Source organism: Rhinolophus ferrumequinum, chromosome 11, assembly GCF_004115265.2.
Source record: "Rhinolophus ferrumequinum isolate MPI-CBG mRhiFer1 chromosome 11, mRhiFer1_v1.p, whole genome shotgun sequence".
Lineage (NCBI taxonomy): Eukaryota > Metazoa > Chordata > Mammalia > Chiroptera > Rhinolophidae > Rhinolophus > Rhinolophus ferrumequinum.
The window spans coordinates 41,767,028-41,790,240 of NC_046294.1; the positions used below are offsets into that span (position 1 = coordinate 41,767,028).

Genomic DNA, 23,213 nt, shown 5'->3' on the forward strand with positions numbered 1-23,213 from the left:
ACTATGTTTGACTTAGAAAAAGAGAAATGGCAAAGGGAAAAATACTAGCAGGCAGGATCTTGATTTATTTCATTCTGTTGGCCTAACGATATGCAATCATAAGTGATCATATGTCCTGGCTTGCTGGTATAGTCCTGGTTTATGCCTGCTCTCCTAATGTAATAATTAATACCACTCTCTCACACCCACAGGCATAAAGTGTTTACAATTGTTTATCAATGTATACCCAATTTCTGTACACCGCATGCATTAGGTGCTCACTAAATATTTATTAAATGAATGAATGATGACCCAAATAAAAAGAGACTGGCCCATTAAAGAGAGTTCCACGAATTTAGTTCTGCACTAAGATTCTATTATGAGCACTGTAGTGGGCTGAATGGTGGCCCCCCAAAAGATACAAGGTGTGCTCAAACAATACAGTGAATGTTTAGATAAAAAATTATTACAGTAAAAGATATTGCCATTAATTCCTCTCAAAATACTCCCCTTTGCTTCGAACACACTGATCCCATCATTCTTGCTACTTTCTGAAGCAGTTCTGGAAGTCCTCTTTCATGGTATCTTTAGTTGCACTGTCATGGCTGCCTCGATGTCCTAAATCAATTCAAAACATTTACCTTTCATGGTCATTTTGACTTTCAGGAAGAGCCAGAAGTCTCGCGATATCAGATCCAGTGAATAAGGTGGAAAAGGACCACCGCAATGTTTTTATCTGACAGAAATTGCCGTACCAAAAGTGATGTGTGAGATAGAGACTTTTCGTTGTGATCATAAAATATAGTGAAGGCTGCTGCCGAGTGCCATAAAAAGGAAAGGCAGGGATCTTAAAAACGTGACGCAGCATGTCCAACCTTCGCAACAGTGTGTGACAAGTTTAAACTTGTTCAATGCAGTCGGGTGTGAGCTACGGTTGAGAGAAGATATGTTTTAAAGTGTGCAGTAAATCATCCTCCATCATGATAACACTCCGTGTCACACATCACTTCTGGTATGTGGCAATTTGTCAAATAAAAACATTACAGTGTGTCCTCATTCAGCTTATTCACCAGATCTGGCTCCATGTGACTTCTTGCTCTTCCCCAAAATCAAAATGGCCATGAAAGGTAAACATTTTGAATCAATTTAGGACATCAAGGCAGCCATGACAGTGCAACTAAAGACACAAAAGAGGATTTCCAGAACTGCTTCAGAAAGTAGCAGGAATGATGAGATACGTGTGTTTGAAGTGGGGAGTATTTTGAGGGGGATTAATGGCAATGTGTCTTTTACTGTAATACATTTATTATTTCAACATTCACTGTATTTTTTTTATCACACTGTAGTATGTCTATGTCCTAATCCCTGAAACTTGTGACTATTACCTTATATAGCAAAAAGATGTAATTAAGGATCTTGCGAGAAGAAGTGTATCCTGAATTATCTGAGTGCAATGACCTCCTCACCAGAGAGTCAGAGGGAGTTTTGTCACACACACGCAGAGGGAGAAGTCAATGTGAAGGCAAAGCAGAGAGAGAGATGCAGCCAGAAGCCAAAGAATGCCAACTGCCACCAGAAGCCAGAAGAGGCAGGGGGTGGATACTCCTCTAGAGTCTCCACAGGGAGCACAGTCCTGCCATTAGCTTGATTTTGGACTTTAGACCTCTGGAACTGTGCGAAAATTAATTTATGTTATTTTAAGTCACCTACTTTGGGACGATTTGTTATAGCAGCCACAGAAAACTAATGGAAGCACCTTATACACTGCATGCAAAAGTGATCTTGACTTTGGTCACACAGTATTTCCATTGTGGTTAGTCATGTTGCTATAGAAAGAAGAATGGCACACTTGGAAAAGAAGGAGATTCTGCAACATACTACCTGAATTACTTTGGAAAAGTCACCTAACTTTCAATTTTCCTATCTGTAAAATGGGGGAAATGACACTTTCCTACTTACTCACAAATGATTTTTACCGAGACCCAAAGGAAAGAATGTATATTCTTGTAGTCAGTAAATATTGATGCCTACTATATTTCAGGAACTATTATAAGCACTATATCTAAGGAATATAACAGTGAACATGACAGACAAGTTCCTGCTATCATTGAGCTTACATCCTAATGCAGTAAGCAGATAATGCACAATAAAGAATGCAAAAAACTCATTTCAGATAGTGATAAGGACTATGAAAAAAATGATGAGGAGTGATGTAATAGAGTGCCTGGAAAAGGAGACATTATATAGAGCAATCAGGGAAGCTTTTCTTAAAAGGTGACCATAATCTCATAAAGCTGAGACCTCAATTATGGAAAAGAGCCAACCATGTAGGAAAGCTAGAATAGTGTTTTGGGTAATGGAACTTGGGAAAAGTTCCTTTGCACATTTGAGGAAGAGGAAGCTTTGCTTGAACTTGATATGTTTGAAGTATGGAAAAAAGGGCCAGTGGGACTGAAGTCTAGAGGTCAAGGAAGAACATGGTACAAGATGAGGTCAGAGTAATTAGTCAAGGGCTGGAACATATAAGGCCATGTAGACCACAATAAGAAGTTTAGATTTTATTGTGTATATAACGTATACCCACCATCAAAGGGCTTTAAACATAGGAATGATATCATCTGATTCACATTTTTAAAAGATGACTGGCTTCTGGGTAGAGAATGTATTGGAGAGCAAGAGATGAAGTTGGGAGACCAGTTAGGAGGCTATTGCAGTAATTCAGGCTAGAGATAATGGTGCTTAGATTAAAGTGATAGTGATGTAGATCAAGAGAAATGAACCAACTTGAGATACATTTTGGAGATTGAGCCAATAAAACTTCTGATGGATTGGGTATGGGAGACGAGAGACAGAGAGAAATTAAGAATGATTCATAAGTTTTGGCCTTAGCAACTGGCTAATGGAGGAAAAACTATTCTAAATATGTTAAATTTGAAATGCCTATTAAATATCCAAGGGGAAATTTCAGTAGGCAATTTGATATTAATCTATAACTTGCATGGGGAGAGATATGAATCAGAGATGAAGAAATGAATTTGGAAATCATCATCATATAAATTGTGTTTAAAGTCATAGGACAGATGAATTACCTAGGGAGGGGAAACTATTCAGAGGGAAGAGAAGAAACTCCAGCATAAATCCTTGGGTACTTCAGTATTTAGAGGTCAAGCATAGACGGAGAAGCCAGCAAAGACGGCTGAATTGGTGAAGGAGTCAATAAGGTAGGAGGAAATCCTGAAAGTATCAAGTTGTGGAAACCAAGAGAAAAATGAATAAATAAATGTCAACAAGACAATATGCACAAATATTTTCTCAGCTCTTGCTGTGTGCAAAGAACTCTATTAGAAATGCAAGAGAAGTGCTCCCAATCTAAAGGACCTTATGATTTGGGGAGATAAAAATAAGCCTCCTTCCCACGCCCCAATAATATGATACACAGCCTTCTAACTGATCTCCCTATCTCCAGGTTTTTCATTCATTCTACATAAACCAAAATGTTAATTTTCCTAAAGCAACCCTCTGATCAAGTAAAACTATCAGCTTTAAACTAAAATTCATCAGAATTCTGATTAGCTGAAGAACTTTCTCTGCCCTGATGGTCGGACCCAAATCATCATTCTGGCACTCAAAGAAGGATGATCACAGCCTCATTTTCTATTCCCTTTGTGAAACTTTATAGCATTTTTTCTTGGTTGTTCCGTTTGGCATTGATTCTCCCCTTCCCTGCCCTTGTGTGCAATTGGTGTATGTATCTTTTCTTTATCTAGATTGTGAGTTCCTTGAAAACAGATTAAGCCTAAGCTCTTGATTAACTATTAGTATATTAACTTATTAGCTTTATTTTTTTCTGCCTAGCCTCTGACAAAGACCACCAAATTTTAGTTATATGACACACATAGAACATTGATGGTATTACAGAGCCAATTTTGAATACTATTGAGCTAGATTATGGATAACAGGAATGGAGGCGGGATGTACCTAGGAACAGGGAAGTACCAGTAGTCTGAAGCCAGGTTACAAAGGGCCTTACTAAGGGGTTTGGAGGTTATTCTTTTAGAGGAGATAACTACCTACCTACCTACTGAGGTGTTCGAGCAGGGCACTTATATACTCACATCTGTATTTCAGGAATAAATCAATAGACAGGATAAATGAGGATGGCCTCAAAATTGCAGCAGAGAGCATTATTGGGAGTGAACTCTGACGCAGCAATACCAGCCTAACTGGCTCTATGAGAGAAGATTGGATGTCTGGGAGTGGTGAAAAATAAGACCAACAGAAGAGGTAGGATAGGGCCAGAAAATGAAGGGCTTGAAAGCCAGGTAAAAGTATATGAAGTGAATTCCTGGGTTCTAATGCCTGTTTCCCTACTTGGGGAAAGTCCCTTATCTTTTCTAGAACCCCGTTTCCTTTTCCTCCTAGGGTTTTCTTTGACTGCAAATGTTACCATTCTCTATAATATTCTGACCTACTACGGTGGTTCTCAAACCTTGACTGCACATTGGAATCACTTGGAGAGCTTTAAAAGCTGTTGATGCCTGGATCCCACTCTAGGAGATTCAGATTTATCTGGTCTTGGATGCAGCGTAGGCACTGAGTTTTAAAAGGTCCCCAGGTGATTCTACTGTGCAGCCAACATTGAGATTAACTGATGTAGAAAATGGTGAAGCACTAAGATTCTTAGCATGGTAATGATATGTTGGGGGGGATTATTTTAAGGAAGACTGATATGAGTATCCAGAGTAGAAGAAAAAGACTATAGGAGACTAATTGGAGTTTTTCAATACTCCAGGAGAAAAATTTACTAAGGCCTAGATTAGCATGCATGCTATGAGATTGTGGGATAGAAGATGAATGTAGGAAGATTATTTAGAAGGAAATAACATCAGGACTCAGTAATTATTGAATATTAAGCCTGATCAAAAGGAAAGAGAAAATGTAGAGTCAAGCTTCTAATACAGAAGAATAGCAGGATCCTTAGCAAAACTGAAGTAGTTGTGAAACAGTTGGTTAATCAATATTATTTATCATAATGGTAACGACATTATGTAATTATTATGCCAGGGACGATGCTATGTGCATTACATACATTTTCTCATTTAATCTTTACAACAATTCTTTACATACTGTTATTCCTACTTTACAGATCCAGGAACTAAAAAGAAGGAGCAGTTAAATAACTTGCCCAAAGTTACACAGTAAGTGGTAGAGAAGATATTTAAACTAACTAGTCTGACTCCTTTTCCTTATAATGTTACATACTGAATCTGTTGAATTTGAACAAATAGTTCAAAAAAACAATATGGCCCGGTTCAAAGCTTCAGGTCACTATTCCAACATGGCCCAAAACTGCTCTCCAAACAAGACCACAGCAAGGAATCAGATGAAGCTGCACCAAATTCACAGAATACCAGTTAAATACCCTCATCAAAGCATTCAATCAAAAATCTTACCCAGGTTATGCTACCAAACAAAAGCTTGCTTTAGAAATCAACACTGAAGAATCTAGAATCCAAGTCTGGTTTCAGAATTGAAGAGCTAGGCACCGAGTTCAGAAAAGATCAGAACCTGAGAAGGACTTAGAAGCAAGCCAAGACCAAGATCATCCTGAAGAACAGAAAAAGTAGAGAACCATATTATTTCACTGATACATGGTATATAAAACTGAAAACAACAAAAGAACAAGACAAATGAAGAAATAAACTCATAGACACAGACATAGTTTAGTGGTTACCAGAGGGTAAGGGGGGAGGGGGATGGTAGATGAGGGTAAAGGGGATCAAATATATGGTGATGGAAAGAGAACTGACTCTCGTGGTGAACACACATATGATGCATAGATGATGTATTACAGAATTGTTGAAACCTATGTAACTTTACTAACAATTGTCACTCAATAAACTTTAATTAAAAAAGGATCATACTGAAAAGAAGATTCATGGTAGAGAAGACAGATGGTGTCATCCCAGCTATACTTCCGCACAGTTACACACCCTCATCACAGCATTTACAAACCCTTAGCCTAGGATTGATTCCAGAGAGCAACTTACTAAGGAAATTGGGGTTCCAGAGTCAAGAGTCCAAATTTGGTTTCAAAAGTGAAGATCTAGATTTCATGTACAGAAAAAAAAGAGAACTTGATGAGCCCTTAGAACAGAAACAAGACCAGGAACAAAATCTCTGAGACGAGGGGATTCAAAGTACAGAAATTACACCAAATGGCACCAATCTCACTAGCAACTGTTTTATTTTCCTGAAGCCAGAACAGGATGGACCAAGAGATAAATTCAGTGTATTTGATGTCATCAACCTGGGCTCCAAATCTCTCTCATCCTGGGAACATACCCTTGTAAATATACCTTCAGCTTCTTGAGAAGCTGAGCCTTCTGGAGATGGTAAACAGAACTTCAGGAGGCAGGCAGATAGATATAAGGCACCACACAGCCCTACCAATGGAGCCTGGCTCCACAGTTCAGCAGATGTCAAAGAAAATGAAAATAAACTTATTCATGTAATTTTTAAGTCATCGCAGTATTGACTGATGCAGGCAAAAAGCAATGGATGTATGATATTGTGATTTATAAGAAATATACATTTGTTCCTCATCTAGAGCTAAAGCTCTTGGAATTTCCTGTGATGAGAGCAAATTAAAATGGAAAAAAAAAAAAAGCAATATGGCTATAGAAGCCAGACAGGAACATAAATGAGTGAATCAAGTCAGAGTTAACTATGGTGAAATGAAGAGAAAATATCTAGATGAGGCAGTCACTACTTGGCTATGCTTGAAGGTTTCCCTGTTGAAATTTCAGGCCCCATATTGCAATATTTTAAGATTTTGCATGAAAAGAAAATGGGAATTTGTATGTAAAATCTGATAAAATGTCAATGTCAACAAATTCAAATATTTAAAATTACTCTGTGGCCCAAACTAAATATAGCTGCAAGTTTGCATGTCTTATCAATAGGTTGTTGGAAATTCAGAAATGAAGTTAGAGATCTGGACTGGAGATGTATGATTAGGGAATCTTAAGTGCAGAGAGCATAACAGATGCTCGAGAAGTTATATATATTAGAATAATAACCAGCATTTGACATAATTAGTTAAAATAATGCAAAAATGTGTGAGTTAACAAGTCAGTCAGGACTCTAAGCGGTTTTCAATCTTAGAGAAAACTGACATAAGATAGAAGTGTTAAAACTAGCAGATTGAAGTGGGTGTATTTAAAATTCAATTTCTATAAACTAAGAGCTAAATTCCAGACAATGATTTGAATTTTCATACATCCATGATGTGATGAAAACATTTCAAAATTGTGAATATCTATCTTTCCCACTGATTGAAAGGTAACTGAAAGATTGTGTTTTATCCATGCTTTCACTTTTTCTACCTTGGATTACTTTGTCCCAGCCCAGTTTCTCACATACACTCACACCTGCAAAGCCCATAGCAAAGGGGTTCACAATTAGCTATTTTTTTTAAGTAAAACCTTTTTTATTTTTAATTATTGAGTTTCAATTTCCTCAATTAAAAGACCATCCAGGTTTTAGAGCTCAGTAAACATTCTTTGAAGTCTAGACTAGAATAATGCTTTTGAACACTATTCTTTCTATCAAATTAATGTATTATCAGTCATGAATAACGTAAACCAGATGTGCAAAAATAAAATATCACATACATGAAAGCATTTTGGCAAACTGTAAATCCCTACAGAAATTACAAAATGTTAGTCTGATGTTATTTTCAAGCTAGAAGGGTCCTGAACTTACAAAGTGAAACCTTTTGTATTTGAAACAGAATTTGCACTGTTCCCCCAAAAAAAGTTTCCTTTTTTTACGTGTAACTAACTCCAAGAGTGAGAATATCTTTTCCAGTTGTTAAAGTAAAATTGACTTAATAGCACTAATTGTAGTAAAATGATGAGGGGGAATGATCAACCTAATACATGGCAAAGACCTAAAGAAGCTGCAGTTGTGTTACAAGCCTTCAGAGTCACACCACACCATTCCGTGATCACCTTTAAATGTCCTAGGAAAAACTACAACTCGCTTGAAAATTGTATTAAGGACTAGGTGCTTTCAACGCCAAGAGTTGTTTTAACATGTCAAAAGTTTGGGTCTTTGAACACCCTACTCTTTATTGAACAATTTCTTTAAAAGTCATGCATGTTAACACACACACACTTTTCTTTTGATTACACATTATATCAAGAACTGTATGTTCAAAATGAAGATGGGGAAATTTCTTTTGGTTGTTTAGTATATGGAAACACGACTCCATTTTTGGATAGCTAAAATGTCGCAAATGATGTAACACTTCATTTTACGGTACCCCTCCCTTAAAATATTACCTGAAAAGTATAGTTCAACTGCCAGCTTTGAAAAGCCTAATCCTATCTGTTACGGTGGATCTTACATAAAATGGAAATACACAACTGACAGTCTTCAACGTGCTTAAAAAAATACTCCCCCCGAACATCCAGGAGGTAGCAATTAAAGTCATCCAACGCCCGCGCTCCGCAAACACTTCTTCCAAATTAGTGTGGTATATTCTGGGTATTTCTCCGTGACCGACTGCCGGACATTTCTTTGGGAAAAGCTGTTTTTGTGTGAGGTGCTAAAACAAACAATAAACCCCTTCCTTTCATCCCTTTCTCATTCACTCTGCATGGGGTGGAATAAATAGGGAGCTGAATGAAGGGAAGCTTTTTACGCATTTGAGTTCACTGTCTGGTCTCCTGAACCCTACTATCCGGGATCCCCTACCCCACGGTAGCTGAAGCCGAGCACCAGGAGAACAACAGTGATTCCAGAAGCTGCGTCCCGGGGGCGCCAGGCCTCAATCTTACAGGCCCATTCCAGGGAAGCCCAGCCTACGAAGGGCAATCACGGCTTCTTGGAGGCGCCAGGAAAATCAATGCTCTGACAGGCTACGGACAGGAATCGGATAGGGTAGGAGAAAGGCGAGTGTGCTTCCCACATTCCCGGTGATAAGACGAGGTAAAGAGGAAAGAGGATTGTATAATTCCAGCATGGGGTACGGACTCTGGGAACAAAGAGACAGGGGGAAGATGAGACAGCCACGCCAACGCAGACTCAGAAGGGCTCACCGACTTTACGCAAGTGGCCCGCATCTCGACCGTGCTCAGTTCCCCTTACGCCACTGGCTTGGCCTCAGAGCCTTCGCGAATACGGCTTTGCGCACTGCGGCGGAGCTGCGCCGCAACCGAGCTTGGTCCTATGGCTCCTCCCCACCGCCCTGCACGGATTGGTGGCAGAGAGAAGCCAAGCTGCTGATTGGGTGGCGAAGGAGCCATTCGGGGCGGCTCTGGTGGGTTCGGCTGCCCCAGAGTGATAAGTTCGGCTTCAGACACGCCTCAGCGCCAGCAGCGAGCCGGAGCTCTATGGAGGTGGCAGCGGGTACCGGGTAGTGGCTTGCAGCAGTGACTCTTCTGAGCTGAGTTTCAAGCCGTTCTCGACTCCTTCCTCCCCCTTCCCTCCCCCTTTTTTTGTTTTCCGTTCCCCTCCCCCCTCCCTTCCCTGTCCCCGACGACCGGATCCTGAGGAGGCAGCTGCGGTGGCAGCTGCTGAGTTCTGGGTGAAGGTGAGTGGTGCTGCCGCCGCCGCCGCCGCCGCCGAGTAGAGCGCTCTAAAATGGCCGCCGTCCCCTGGCCGCCTGTTCTCGAGCGGTACAAAATGGCGGCCGCAGGCGGAGCCGGGCGGGGCGACACTTTTTAGCGTTTCCTGCGCGCTTCGGGCACCTAGAAATTCTTCGCTTTTGTTCTCCTTTCCCGTTAACCACGGAGTAGAAGGAAACAAGCAACTTAGGCGGACCCGGCCGTCATCGTGGCTGTCGGTGGCCGTGCCTTGCGGGGCAGTGATCAGGGCGGGCCAAGGCGCGGGTGTGCTCGGACGGGGAGAGAGCGTGGCGGGGCCACACGCGCTGCGGCGGGGTGGGACGCGGGCCGGCGGGAGGACCCGGCCGTTGGCGCGGGACCAGCCGAGGCGCAGAAGTCCCTGAGACCGGCCTCCCTGCGGGGAGGAAGTGGGTGAAGCCCCGGTGCCGGCCGGGAGCGGCAGGGCTGTTTTTCGTGGGGGGAGCGAAGGGCATCCCCGACGGGCCTCTCCTAAGACAGGAGAGGGAAGAGAAAACAAGAACTTACGTTCTTTTGTCAGCTGGGAAGGGAATGGAGAGGGGGCTGTCAGTTCCTGGGGCATTTGTGGAATGGGAGGGGACCCACTTGGAGGCGACGGGTGGGAAGGAGGCCGCCTTTCCGACTGAGAACAAAGAGCCGGGCGCTGGGCCGGCGGGGGCGGCCTCCACTCCTCTGCGCGGAGGCTTGCCCCCAGCGGCTTCGTGGGGAGGCTGTCGGAAGCACTTCCTAACTCAGGCCTGACTGGGAGGAATCCACTGCTCTTTTGTTCCCAGGAAGGGAAAAAATGGGGCGGAGGTTCCTGTGCTGCCATGTTGTGGCCCCGGTCTTCCGCCTGCTTAGTGTATACACACATGTCCCTCTCGAGCATCTTCCCGGATGCCCTCTGCGGAGGAGTTAAAAAATTGGACAGTGCAGAAAACTGCTAAATAGTCTGGCTATCACTTATGTAGTCTGTTTGGCTTGTCATTGATGCGTTAAACTAAGACGTTTTTCACATAATGTGCCTGTGTTGATTGATTTTCTATTACTGATCTGAGTGCTCAGTTTTAAAGGAAGTAGAATGTGGCTTTTTCAAAGATTACTTCATAGCGGTAGAGATGTTCTTATATTTCTGTGAGTGCTCTTAGCATCTCGAACACAAGGGAATTTCCAGGTGGCTGAACAAAATAAAATTTTACTGCCCATTTGTGCTTTGAGTACATTCTATTTTAGTCTTTCTTATGAGATCTGCAATGCAGTGAAAGTTCAATCAACTGCACTGCCACTATCGGAAATAAATTACAATTGGGGGTGGGTTACAGGTTTGTATGTGAGCAGTGTCTAATTTTGGTACTCTTTCTCATTCTAGGTTTTTCATTTCTCCCATCCCCTTCCCTCCCCACCCCATCCATTAATATTATTCTTTTGAAGATTCTTCGTTGTCAAGCCGCCAAAGTGGAGAGTGCGATTGCAGAAGGGGGTGCTTCTCGTTTCAGGTAGATATAGATTTATTTTGGGCAGTTAGAAAGAGACCAATCCCAAAACCAAAACAATCACCATACCAAATAATTCTGACTAAATGTACTGTAGAATACAGAATAATTAAAGAAACCTTTTTTCTCTTTGACTGAAACATAATTGGGGTATTGTTTTTTTAAAAAAAATGTTTTTCTTTTAATTAGTGCTTCTTCGGGCGGAGGAGGAAGTAGGGGTGCACCTCAGCACTATCCCAAGACTGCTGGCAACAGGTATAGTAAATGACAGCTTTAAATTAATGGTCTTTGTCATGAATAACAGTATAGTTACAGCAGTAGACATCAGGAAAACTAACTTGACTGGGCATGGTTTCTACTATGTAACTTAAGTTTAGAATATCACCTCTTGATTATTTCCTTACCTAAATCATCTAATACGAATTGAGGCTCTTGAACTATTTTATCCTACATTTTTCACTGATGTTATTTCTGAAATCAGTTATTATTCATATTAATAGTATTAAAGCAGTACGCATGTAACATGGTCCTAAGACATTAGAAAGTGTTGGTTCCCAGGGTGTGACTCCTGGATCAGCAGCATTGGCATCATCTGGGAGTCTATTAGAAATGGAAATTATCAGGCTTTAGCCCAGACCCACTGCAGCAGAAACGGGGGGTGGGCCCAGCAGTCTGTTCTAACAAAAGCCCTTTAGGTGATTCATATACACACTGTTGTTTGAGAACCACTGATTGTAAGTTTTTTAGTTGTAGGGGAAGTTGAGAAACCCTAAACTGAAATTTTTGTATTTAGGCTTTCTGATCATTATGACATTTGATATGTGAGTGTATGCTATGTTTTAAATTGGCTTAATTGTAAATCTGTTAATTTTTACTAGCGAGTTCCTGGGGAAAACCCCAGGGCAAAACGCTCAGAAATGGATTCCTGCACGAAGCACTAGACGAGATGACAACTCCGCAGCAAACAACTCCGCAAATGAAAAAGAACGACATGATGCGATCTTCAGGAAAGTAAGAGGGTAAGTTTATAGGTCTGTTTTGTCCGTTTACTGAAAGGAGGCAAGAAGAATGGGTTGGATGTATCTCTCTTGTGTATGTTTATGCCCAAAGTATGTATTTTAACGAATGACAATGTTGAGAGTTTTAAACTGAAGAGCAGTCCATCAGTATTTTGGGGCTTAGAGTTGCTTGCAGCCTCTTGTGCTGATGTTTCCCATGTCCGGTGTGTAACCCAGTGAATGAAGCACAGGGCATAATGGTCTTACCTCCTGCATGTAGCCTTGAACAAGGAGGCTCTTGCTCTCTGGGTTTTGAGAATGTGTGAAAGACTTATCAGACAGCTGGGCACCCCCTAATCAGGTACAGAAATTCTAATATAAATAACAGACTTATTTCAGTGTCCCTTTGGTTAGAAGGGTAAGAAGATGGTGGGAGATGATGGAAGAAAGAAATTAACATAATTTACAGGCTATTTTTCAATTCTTTGTATGTTGGCTGACACTTACAGTGTGATTCCTTTTTCCCCAGCATACTAAATAAGCTTACTCCTGAAAAGTTTGACAAGCTATGCCTTGAGCTCCTCAATGTGGGTGTAGAGTCTAAACTCATCCTTAAAGGGGTCATACTGCTGGTAAGTTAAATATTGGCTTAACTGAAAGGGAGAGGAAAATATTTAACAAACCCAAGTTGGGTTTTTTTACACTTGTATTAATGCTTAAAACTGAGGTGTGAGTTAGATAAATGTATTTTTCAATACTGGTGATAATAAAAGACCCACTAACTTGTAATGGCGTCAGATTTAAGAGGTGAATTTTTAATTGTTAATACTATGTGTTCTTGTCGCGTTAACGGGCTTATCAAGCTGTTTGGGTTTTGTTTATTTTTCCTTCTGTGAAAGCACCATATTTTGTTTGGTCTGGGGAATGAATTGTATGATAGTTAATATAAGATTCCAATGTTTGCTTATAGTTTTGATTTTCAGCATGTTTACAGCTGCAAGGGGAGGGTGTGACTAGTATGAAATCTGTGTGACTTGATTTTTGGTGCACTGTAATAATACTAATAGCTAACATTTAAATACTTGTATTTTTCCAGGCTTATGCTAAGCACTTTACATAGTTTATCTAATTTAGTTCACACAGTAAACCTTAACAAAAGATGTTCTTATTCCCAAATTATAGATGAAGCATAGAGAATTTGTCAGTAAGAAATTTGAGATGTAAGGTCAAGATTGCAAAGAAGTATATAGTTATAAAGAAAGGGTTCTTTAAATTGTATTTAAGGTTTTGGGGTTTTTTAAATGACGTTTTCTGTAGATTGTAGACAAAGCCCTAGAAGAGCCAAAGTATAGCTCACTGTATGCTCAGCTATGTCTGCGATTGGCAGAAGATGCACCAAACTTTGATGGCCCAGCAGCAGAGGGTCAACCAGGACAGAAGCAAAGCACAGTAAGTGGTAGTGTTAGCTTTGCCTATTTTAAAGTTGATTTGAAAGATTTTGTTAATAAAACTTGGCAAATGTCTTCTGTTTCTAATAGACATTCAGACGCCTCCTAATTTCCAAATTACAAGATGAATTTGAAAACCGAACCAGAAATGTTGATGGTAAGAGTTTATATTTGATACTAAGTAGTACTGTATATTTTCAACTTAATTCTGAATGTTGGCTTTATGTTTTCTTATTTTTTTCCAGTTTATGATAAGCGTGAAAATCCCCTCCTCCCCGAGGAGGAGGAACAGAGAGCCATTGCTAAGATCAAGATGTTGGGGAACATCAAATTCATTGGAGAACTTGGAAAGCTTGATCTTATTCATGAATCTATCCTTCATAAGTGCATCAAAACAGTAAGTGTGACTGGGGATTTAGGCTTCGTTTAATTAGTGGGTACACATCATTGGGGAAAGGTGAGTCAATAATTTTCTTTTGCCATCTGAAAATCTTGGGCTATTTTAGATGGCCAGCAATTTATTTAAATGTTCTGAATATGGAAGTAAGTATGCAGTGTAGTAAGGTAGGGGTAGAACTGATTACCTACCTATGTGAAATTTGAAATTGCTTGATTTGGAGGGGTTTCTTCAACACAGACCAAATACAGTGTTAGTACTATGTTAGATATTGTGCGATCTAGGAGTCAGTGCAAACGTAAGGTGAAAGTACTACATCTAAACAAAGTTAAGACTTTTGTCAACATGTGGCATTTATTTATTTTGATAGCTTTTGGAAAAGAAGAAGAGAGTCCAACTCAAAGATATGGGAGAGGATTTGGAGTGCCTCTGTCAGATAATGAGGACAGTGGGACCTAGATTAGACCATGAACGAGCCAAGGTATGTGTATTGCTGACAGAAATGGTATATGTAATTTATCTTTGTTTTATTCAAATCAGGTGATCTTATTTTTGATACTATAGAGGATTGTCATTATTTAGTTATTCACCTTGATTATAAACTAAAAGTCTTAAATAGTATTTTCTTTTAATTATGTATTTTTCTTTTTTATAATAGTCCTTAATGGATCAGTACTTTGCCCGAATGTGCTCCTTGATGTTAAGTAAGGAATTGCCAGCAAGGATTCGTTTCCTGCTGCAGGTAAAACTTTTTTAAAATTATGTCGGTGACCTTTTTATGTTTTGGAATATTAAAATGAAACTTATTAAAACTTTCTAAAGGATACCGTAGAGTTGCGAGAACACCACTGGGTTCCTCGCAAGGCTTTTCTTGACAATGGACCAAAGACGATCAATCAAATCCGTCAAGATGCAGTAAAAGTAAGATTCTTTTTTTCTTTTATCAAGTGGGTTTTAAGATTATAGTAGCACAAGGACCCTTTTAAAACTTGTTTGAGATGATCTCATCTTGCCTGGTGGTGCTTATTAGTGTTTTTAGTGTCTTGTATGTCACTTTGGGAAGAAGTTGTTTACAGAAATTATATAAATAGCACTCTAATACCGTGTTTCCCTGAAAATAAGAACGGGTCTTAGATTAATTTTTGCTCCAAAAGACACATTAGGGCTTATGCTTTGGGCGTGTCATCCTGAAAAATGCTAGGGCTTATTTTCCAGTTAGGTCTTAATTTGGGGGAAACATGGTAGTCTAGAAGTTTCTCTGTGATTTTTCTCCAATGTAAGAATTTTATTTTTACGTGAAATAATGTCCAAAAACAAGTGTTAATTATTCACTTCATTTCTAAAGGATCTAGGAGTGTTTATTCCAGCTCCTATGGCTCAAGGGATGAGAAGTGACTTCTTTCTGGAGGGACCGTTTATGCCACCCAGGATGAAAATGGATAGGGACCCACTTGGAGGACTTGCTGATATGTTTGGACAAATGCCAGGTGATTTTAAACAAAACAGTGGTTTGGTTAAATTAAAAAGTCAGTGTAACATAGTGGAGTTGTAAAGAGTTGTCCATGTGTGTATTTTAAGGTAGCGGAATTGGTACTGGTCCAGGAGTTATCCAGGATAGATTTTCACCCACCATGGGGCGTCATCGTTCAAATCAACTCTTCAATGGCCATGGGGGACACATCATGCCTCCCACACAATCGCAGTTTGGAGAGATGGGAGGCAAGTTTATGAAAAGCCAGGTAGGAAAACATTTAAGAATGTTTAGGCAACAAGTATTAAATTCCTACATGATTTGGTTTTTGCTTTTTAAAAAACGCAAACACTTTAGGGTAATTTCTTTTTCTAAACCAAATTTACGTCTGTGACAGTTACTTTAAACTGGGTGAAATGCTTATCCTTAACATTAGTAAAGTATTAGTAAAATCACATCACTTTATTTGACAGTTAGGTTAGATTTTTATTCTTCCCTGTTTCATCTTTTACTTTCTCTGGGCAAATTCAGTTAAGCTTTCCTTATGACTTGGCTCATCCCTTTGGTACTTTATTACCATAATTTGTGGACCCCTTTTTATCTAGACTTTCTTTCTCCCTTTCTGAAATAGGGGCTAAGCCAGCTCTACCATAACCAGAGTCAGGGACTCTTATCCCAGCTGCAAGGACAGTCGAAGGATATGCCACCTCGGTTTTCTAAGAAAGGACAGCTTAATGCAGATGAGGTACATTTGCCTATGTTATTTAATATAACACAGTTTGTCAATTCAGAACTCTATTGCCCGATGATTATAAAAAGACGCGTTAAGAGGACTTAATGCTGGAGTTCTTTACCTTCTTTCTCTCTTTTCTGTACTTCTTTTTCTTTCTTTGGATGTCCAGCGTCCTATGAGCGAAGATTATGAGATATGAGGGCAAGCCTCTTAAAGTCTAGTGAGAGCAAGGAAAATGGTTGTCGAGATTTTGATTGTGATTTCCCGGTAAATAGAACGGCTTAACTAAGAATGAAGCAGGACATTTTCTAAACTAATTACATTTTCTGGTTATTTTAGTGATGTTACTTCTACGAGAATTCTGGTACAAATACAAGATTTATAATAGTATCTTATTCTTGTGTGACCAGCTCTTTAGTTTTCTTGGCCAGAAATTAAACTGTTACTATAGAGTACTTTAGGTTATTAGTGAAACTTATGTTCCTGCTGTAGGTTCTATCAGATTTTTATATACTGAATCAATCTTAGGATTTTGGAATGCTACGTTTATATTTAGTATGTTAGCCAACTGCATGTTGTTAACTTGCATATCTTTTTTTGTTTGTTTTCAATTCTAGATTAGCCTGAGGCCTGCTCAGTCGTTCCTAATGAATAAAAACCAAGTGCCAAAGCTTCAGCCTCAGATTACTATGATTCCTCCTAGTGCACAACCACCACGCACTCAAACACCACCTCTGGGACAGGTGTGGGCCATAGTATGACAGCTTTTTCTGTTGTTCCAGTACTTTCTGGAAGATATCTAGTTGGGGGGTGCGGCGGTGTTTTCTCTAAATTCACAAGCTGCTTTTTAAAAATTTTTAGTAAACATACCTATTATGTTGCTGTTTTTTTAGACACCTCAGCTTGGTCTCAAAACTAACCCACCACTTATTCAGGAAAAGCCTGCCAAGACCAGTAAAAAGCCACCACCATCAAAGGAAGAACTACTTAAACTAACTGTAAGTTGCACATAATCCCAGTCTAATTCATGGGTTATATTGAGTTTAAAAAAAAAAAAAAAAAAAAAAACCAAAAAACTACTGAAGTCATTCAGATTGTGTTCTTTTCAGGAAACTGTTGTGACTGAATATCTCAATAGTGGAAATGCAAATGAAGCTGTCAATGGTGTAAGAGAAATGAGGGCTCCTAAACACTTTCTTCCTGAGATGTTAAGCAAAGTAATCATCCTGTCACTAGACAGAAGTGATGAAGATAAAGAAAAAGCAAGTTCTTTGATCAGTTTACTCAAGCAGGAAGGGATAGCCACAAGTGACAACTTCATGCAGGTAGAACACTTTTCTGATTCTATGAGAACTTTCTATTCCAATTTGAAAACCAATAAACTGACTGTTACATGTTCCTTCTAAGGCCTTCCTGAATGTATTGGACCAGTGCCCCAAACTGGAGGTTGACATCCCCTTGGTGAAATCATACTTAGCACAGTTTGCAGCTCGTGCCATCATTTCAGAGCTGGTGAGCATTTCAGAACTAGCTCAACCACTGGAAAGTGGCACCCATTTTCCTCTCTTCTTACTTTGTCTTCAGCAATTAGCTAAATTACAGGATCGAGAATGGTTAACAGAACTTTTTCAACAAAGCAAGGTCAATATGCAGAAAATGCTCCCAGGTAAGAGATGCTGGAGATTTTTTGTTTTTTTTTTCAAATACTAAAGTCTATAGATTCCTTGGTACTTTAGATTTGTGTAAGTCAGACGGTGTGAGTCTCCCATCTAGATAATGATAAGCATTACGACAAGTAAACTTCACCTTTGTTAAAAAGAAGTTAATACGATTTTAACTACTTTTATTTGCTCCAAATGTTGAGTTTGCTGGGTTAGTTCTTTATTCTTTTACATGAATCTTACACATTTGGGAAATCACACTACCTGATGATACAAATGGTTTTTGTCTTTTCAGAAATTGATCAGAACAAGGATCGCATGTTGGAGATTTTGGAAGGAAAGGGACTAAGTTTCTTATTCCCACTCCTGAAATTGGAGAAGGAACTGTTGAAGCAAATAAAGTTGGATCCATCCCCTCAAACCATATATAAATGGATTAAAGATAATATCTCTCCCAAACTTCATGTAGATAAAGGATTTGTGAACATCTTAATGACTAGGTAAGATGAAGTTGATCTACGTATAGTACAGAGCTAAGCTAAGCTTATGTTTTGTTCACTAGAAAAGTCTAAAAGGCAAGGGACTAAGAATTGTCTGTTTCTTGAGGTATAAAATTCGATTTGGGGTTCTAATATATCTCTCTATGTTCTCTTCAGCTTCTTACAGTATATTTCTAGTGAAGTAAACCCACCCAGTGATGAAACAGATTCTTCCTCTGCTCCTTCCAAAGAACAGTTAGAGCAGGAAAAACAACTGCTTCTTTCTTTCAAGCCAGTAATGCAGAAATTCCTTCATGATCATGTTGATCTACAAGTCAGTGCCCTGTACGCTCTTCAGGTGCACTGCTACAACAGCAACTTCCCAAAAGGTGAGAGGACCAGTATCAGGAGACGGGCACGTGCGGGGTGATTCTTACACAGGACACGAACGGAATTGCATTTTGTCTTTTAGGCATGTTACTCCGCTTTTTTGTTCACTTCTATGATATGGAAATTATTGAAGAAGAAGCTTTCTTGGCTTGGAAAGAAGATATAACCCAAGAGTTTCCCGGGAAAGGCAAGGCTTTGTTCCAGGTAAATCTTCTGTTGGAGAAATTTGGTCTGCTTTCTCCAATTCACTTGGTTATTATTTTAGTGACTAGCCTTTAAAACTGAAACACAAGTAAACTGGTCATCGTAGTTTGTACATCCATGTCATTCTACACTGTTACCCACTATGGCAAAGTAGGCAGTTAGAGAAATGAGGTAAAGCTATGAAATGAAAGGCTTCAGTCCTAGTTGGTGTGTGTAAGATGTCAGATTAGAGGTGGCCAATATTAAAAGTAAAGTCACTTAGAAAGATTAGGAGATTGCAAAATGGGATTTAAGCTTTTTAAAAAATGTCAGTAGAGATTGCTTCTGATTTCTCATATTTTGATTTTGTATCTTACTAAGTGGAATTCTAGCCCTAAGGGATTCTAAAATCACAGTATACATTCATTGCCTGGGGAGTAGTTTAAAAGCAGGTTCCAGACCTGATCCCAGGGATTCTGATTTAGTATGGTGATTATCACACTGTAGTCTTTTCCAGCGGACCAGGCTTTGAGAAACACTGAGCTGCAGTATCTTATCTTTACTCCTAAGGTTCACAAACTAGTTTCGTGAGGATCATCTTTGCAACATTTATCCTTAGCCCTATCCTTGGAGAACGTGACCAGCAATTCTGACTTGGGGCTAGAAATCTATTTTATACCTCCTTTCTTCCCCGCTTCCCTCCCCAGTAATGCTTAACATATTTAGATTTGGGAGTAGCCACTGTCCTATACTAAAATGATCCTGAAATGTAATTGGAACAGTGCTAAAGAATGACACCTGAGCTAACTGGCTACAAATAGCATGTATGTCATCCCAAGTCTAAATAATGAACACTTTAAAAAACAAATTTAAAGCTAATATACACATAGTTTATAGCATGTCCTAGAGGCTATTTACAATTATAAAAGGTATAAATACTCCATAAAAGTTTTGTCCTTGGCTAGGTTTCTAGTTTGGTCCTGAATATGCTTTGAGTTTTTCTTCCTCTGTAAGTACTACATATTTTGTTAAATTACAAATTAATTTTATAGGTTAATCAGTGGCTAACCTGGCTAGAAACTGCTGAAGAAGAAGAATCAGAGGAAGAAGCTGACTAAAAAACCAGCCAAAGCCTTAAATTGTGCAAAACATACTGTTGCTATGATGTAACTGCATTTGACCTAACCACTGCGAAAATTCATTCCGCTGTAATGTTTTCACAATATTTAAAGCAGAAGCACGTCAGTTAGGATTTTCTTCTGCATAAGGTTTTTTTGTAGTGTAATGTCTTAATCATAGTCTACCATCAAATATTTTAGGAGTATCTTTAATGTTTAGATAGTATATTAGCAGCATGCAATACTTACATCATAAGTTCTCAAGCAGAAGGCAGTCTATTGCAAGGACCTTCTTTGCTGCCAGTTATCATAGGCTGTTTTAAGTTAGAAAACTGAATAGCAACACTGAATACTGTAGAAATGCACTTTGCTCAGTAATACTTGAGTTGTTGCAATATTTGATTATCCATTTGGTTGTTACAGAGAAAATTCTTAACTGTAATTGATGGTTGTTGCCGTAATAGTATATTGCCTGTATTTCTACCTCTAGTAATGGGCTTTATGTGCTAGATTTTAATATCCTTGAGCCTGGGCAAGTGCACAAGTCTTTTTAAAAGAAACATGGTTTACTTGCACAAAACTGATCAGTTTTGAGAGATCGTTAATGCCCTTGAAGTGGTTTTTGTGGGTGTGAAACAAATGGTGAGAATTTGAATTGGTCCCTCTTATTATAGTATTGAAATTAAGTCTACTTAATTTATCAAGTCATGTTCATGCCCTGATTTTATATACTTGTATCTATCAATAAACATTGTGATACTTGATGAAGTTGTGTGTGAGTTAAAGTTAGCATCCACCAATTTATGAAGAAACGAAACGAGCTATCTTAATTTGAAGACGGGGCATTTTAAATTGTTAATCTAACCTTTTTCATGATGAGACAATTCCTCCTTATGTAACCCAGTGCTGAGATCACAAGTCTGTGAATTTGGAGGGACATTGCTAACGCATACATACAAAGCAACAAACTTGGTGACGTTTACCTTTTCATTGTCATACTGAAATACATGGTGACCTGAGAGGCTAACCACCCTCATGGTCAAGACAGCACAGCTGCAGACATTCCCAGTAGCTGCTGCTGGAGCCCAGGTAGCTCTTGGCATGAGTGAGCAACCTATACTGGGTTTGAGGAGAACCTCTAGGCAGACAGTAATAAACCATGTTGCTGAACCTGATAGAACCTTTGATGTCTCCAGTGTTCTACCTTATCAGGAAGGGTGCTGAGTAGAACCAGGAGTTATGTCCTATTAGAGTCAACGAAGCTAGCCCTTCCTGTACTGTATTCCAGCAGACCTCTACTGAAATTCTAACAGGTACAGATTTACAGTTTTTGGTGGATAGTGTGAGTACAATGAAATTAAGGCTAAGCAGAGACTTCTGTAAATGCTTTAAACAGAACTTCAGCTGACTGCTAGGCTGTGGAAATGAGCTATAAATTGCATTATTCCTGGTGCTCTGCCTAACTCTCCCCACCAAGGGGAAGAACTGGTTTTTAAACCAGTAAATGGGGTATATAGTTAGAGAAGTGGGTCTTTGCTTAAGTTTACAGCCAGAATTCTTCCAATTCAGCTAGAGAATTGGGCCAAAGGAAATCTTAGACTAATGTCATTGGTTACAGAAGTCAAGCTTTCATTCCCTCCTTCCAAAAGGCTTCAAGACCCCATCTTGTTCCAGACACTGAACAGTATTTTATAACCTACCATACTGTGGCATAATATTTGGGTGTACTCAGCATGCACCTTGTATGAATATGCTTTTAGTATCACCATACACATAAGCAGTGACTAAGATTGACTCCCCCTTTGAGTTGTCTTCATTGTCAGTTCCTTTTTCCCCATTCTAAAAAAAAGTATTCAAAGACACCGAAGCTTTCTCAAAATAACCAATAACCAGTGCTATATCCAGTTGGCTTTCCTCATTTTTTAGGCGGCATTTTACAGTAAAGCATTCCTTCAGACGGTTCACTACCCCAGACACCACTCAGTTTTCTTTTACCTCGCTTGGCTGTTCCTTCTCAGTGGCAAATGCCTGATCTCAAACACAACTTTAGTCGGTGGACTGTCAAACCTTACCTCTAATTTATCATCTTGTTGGCTCTCCCTTCAAAACATTAGAAATCAGACAATTTCTCACCTCTTCAACTGCCACTCATTTCTCGCCTAGTTTTCACAGGATCCTTAAGTAGATTCTCTGCTCAGCCCTTGCTCTCCTTTCAGTCTCAACACAGCCAGAGGAAGAGGAATCCTTTTAAACACTTGTCACAAAACCCACCAAATGGCTTTCCACCTAAATTTTTAAGTCAAAATGCTAAAGTTGGTCTACACAGCCCTACATCTGACCTAGTCTCCCCTGTTCCTGTCCCTACTCTACACCCTATTTCTCTGACCTAATTTTCTGCGATGCCCTTGCTCATTTCTGCTCCCATCACACTGGCCTCCTTGTGACTCCTGGGATATGCCAAGCACTGAAGGTTTTCTATTCCTACTTACCCCTGGATACCTGGATGACAGCCTATCTGCATCATCAGGTCTTGGCTCAAATGTCACGTTTATTAATAAGGTTCCCACTGTCTATCCTATTTAAAATGTAACCCTCAACACACCTTATCCCTCCTTCCTGCTTTAGATATCTCCATGTCTACCATTACTATATGACATACTGCATATTTGTGTCTGATTGCCTCCAGAATGTGAAGAGGCTGAAAAATGTGACCGTTTTGCTCACTACAGTATTCCCAGCACCTAGAACAGTGCCTGGCATACAGTAAGCTCATACTGTTGAACCAACTCACAAATTAAAATTCTACATGGCAGGGTCTGGACATAGAAGAAGGAAGAAATACTGGCCAGAACTCAGACTTGAGTAGCTAGATCTGGGATTCATCTCTATCTCTTCTTAGTGTGATCTTGGGCAAGATACTTCATTTCTCTGAGACTTGATTTCCTTGAAAATGGGGCTAATGGCTAAGGATTGCCATGGGGACTAAATAGGTAATATGTAAGTCACTAGCTGAGAGCCTCGCACATAATAGTTCTTCAATTTGTGTGAAGTCACATCTTCTCAGTAGCTTTTCCAAGACTTCTCATAAGAACTGCTTCCATCCTGAGCTTTTAATCACCAGCGAAGTCTCGGTCTTATATGACCTATCAAAAGCAAGAATTGACTACTCTTTCTTTTCCTCTCAGGCTTCTCCTCAGTTTCCTTTTAAGACTCTGTTCTAGCCTAGTTTAT

General features: G+C 39.6%; 1 protein-coding gene and 1 non-coding gene across 2 annotated transcripts; both read left to right on the top strand.

Moving 5' to 3' along the window:
* Positions 1-9,008: 9,008 nt before the first annotated feature.
* On the top strand, positions 9,009-20,748 carry EIF4G2 (eukaryotic translation initiation factor 4 gamma 2). Its single transcript, XM_033118890.1, has 23 exons — positions 9,009-9,396; positions 9,569-9,580; positions 10,981-11,107; positions 11,294-11,359; positions 11,983-12,123; positions 12,632-12,734; positions 13,420-13,551; positions 13,641-13,707; positions 13,796-13,947; positions 14,318-14,428; positions 14,606-14,689; positions 14,770-14,868; positions 15,293-15,434; positions 15,526-15,686; positions 16,050-16,163; positions 16,769-16,894; positions 17,045-17,149; positions 17,261-17,476; positions 17,559-17,817; positions 18,108-18,312; positions 18,469-18,680; positions 18,764-18,885; positions 19,917-20,748. Exons 1-23 carry the CDS (start codon positions 9,009-9,011, stop codon positions 19,980-19,982), a joined length of 3,210 nt encoding a protein of 1,069 aa, XP_032974781.1. The 3' UTR covers positions 19,983-20,748.
* LOC117031389 (small nucleolar RNA SNORD97) lies at positions 16,217-16,356 on the top strand. The gene has a single exon (XR_004424533.1). It is a non-coding gene; the product is annotated as a small nucleolar RNA SNORD97 (small nucleolar RNA).
* Positions 20,749-23,213: the final 2,465 nt, after the last annotated feature.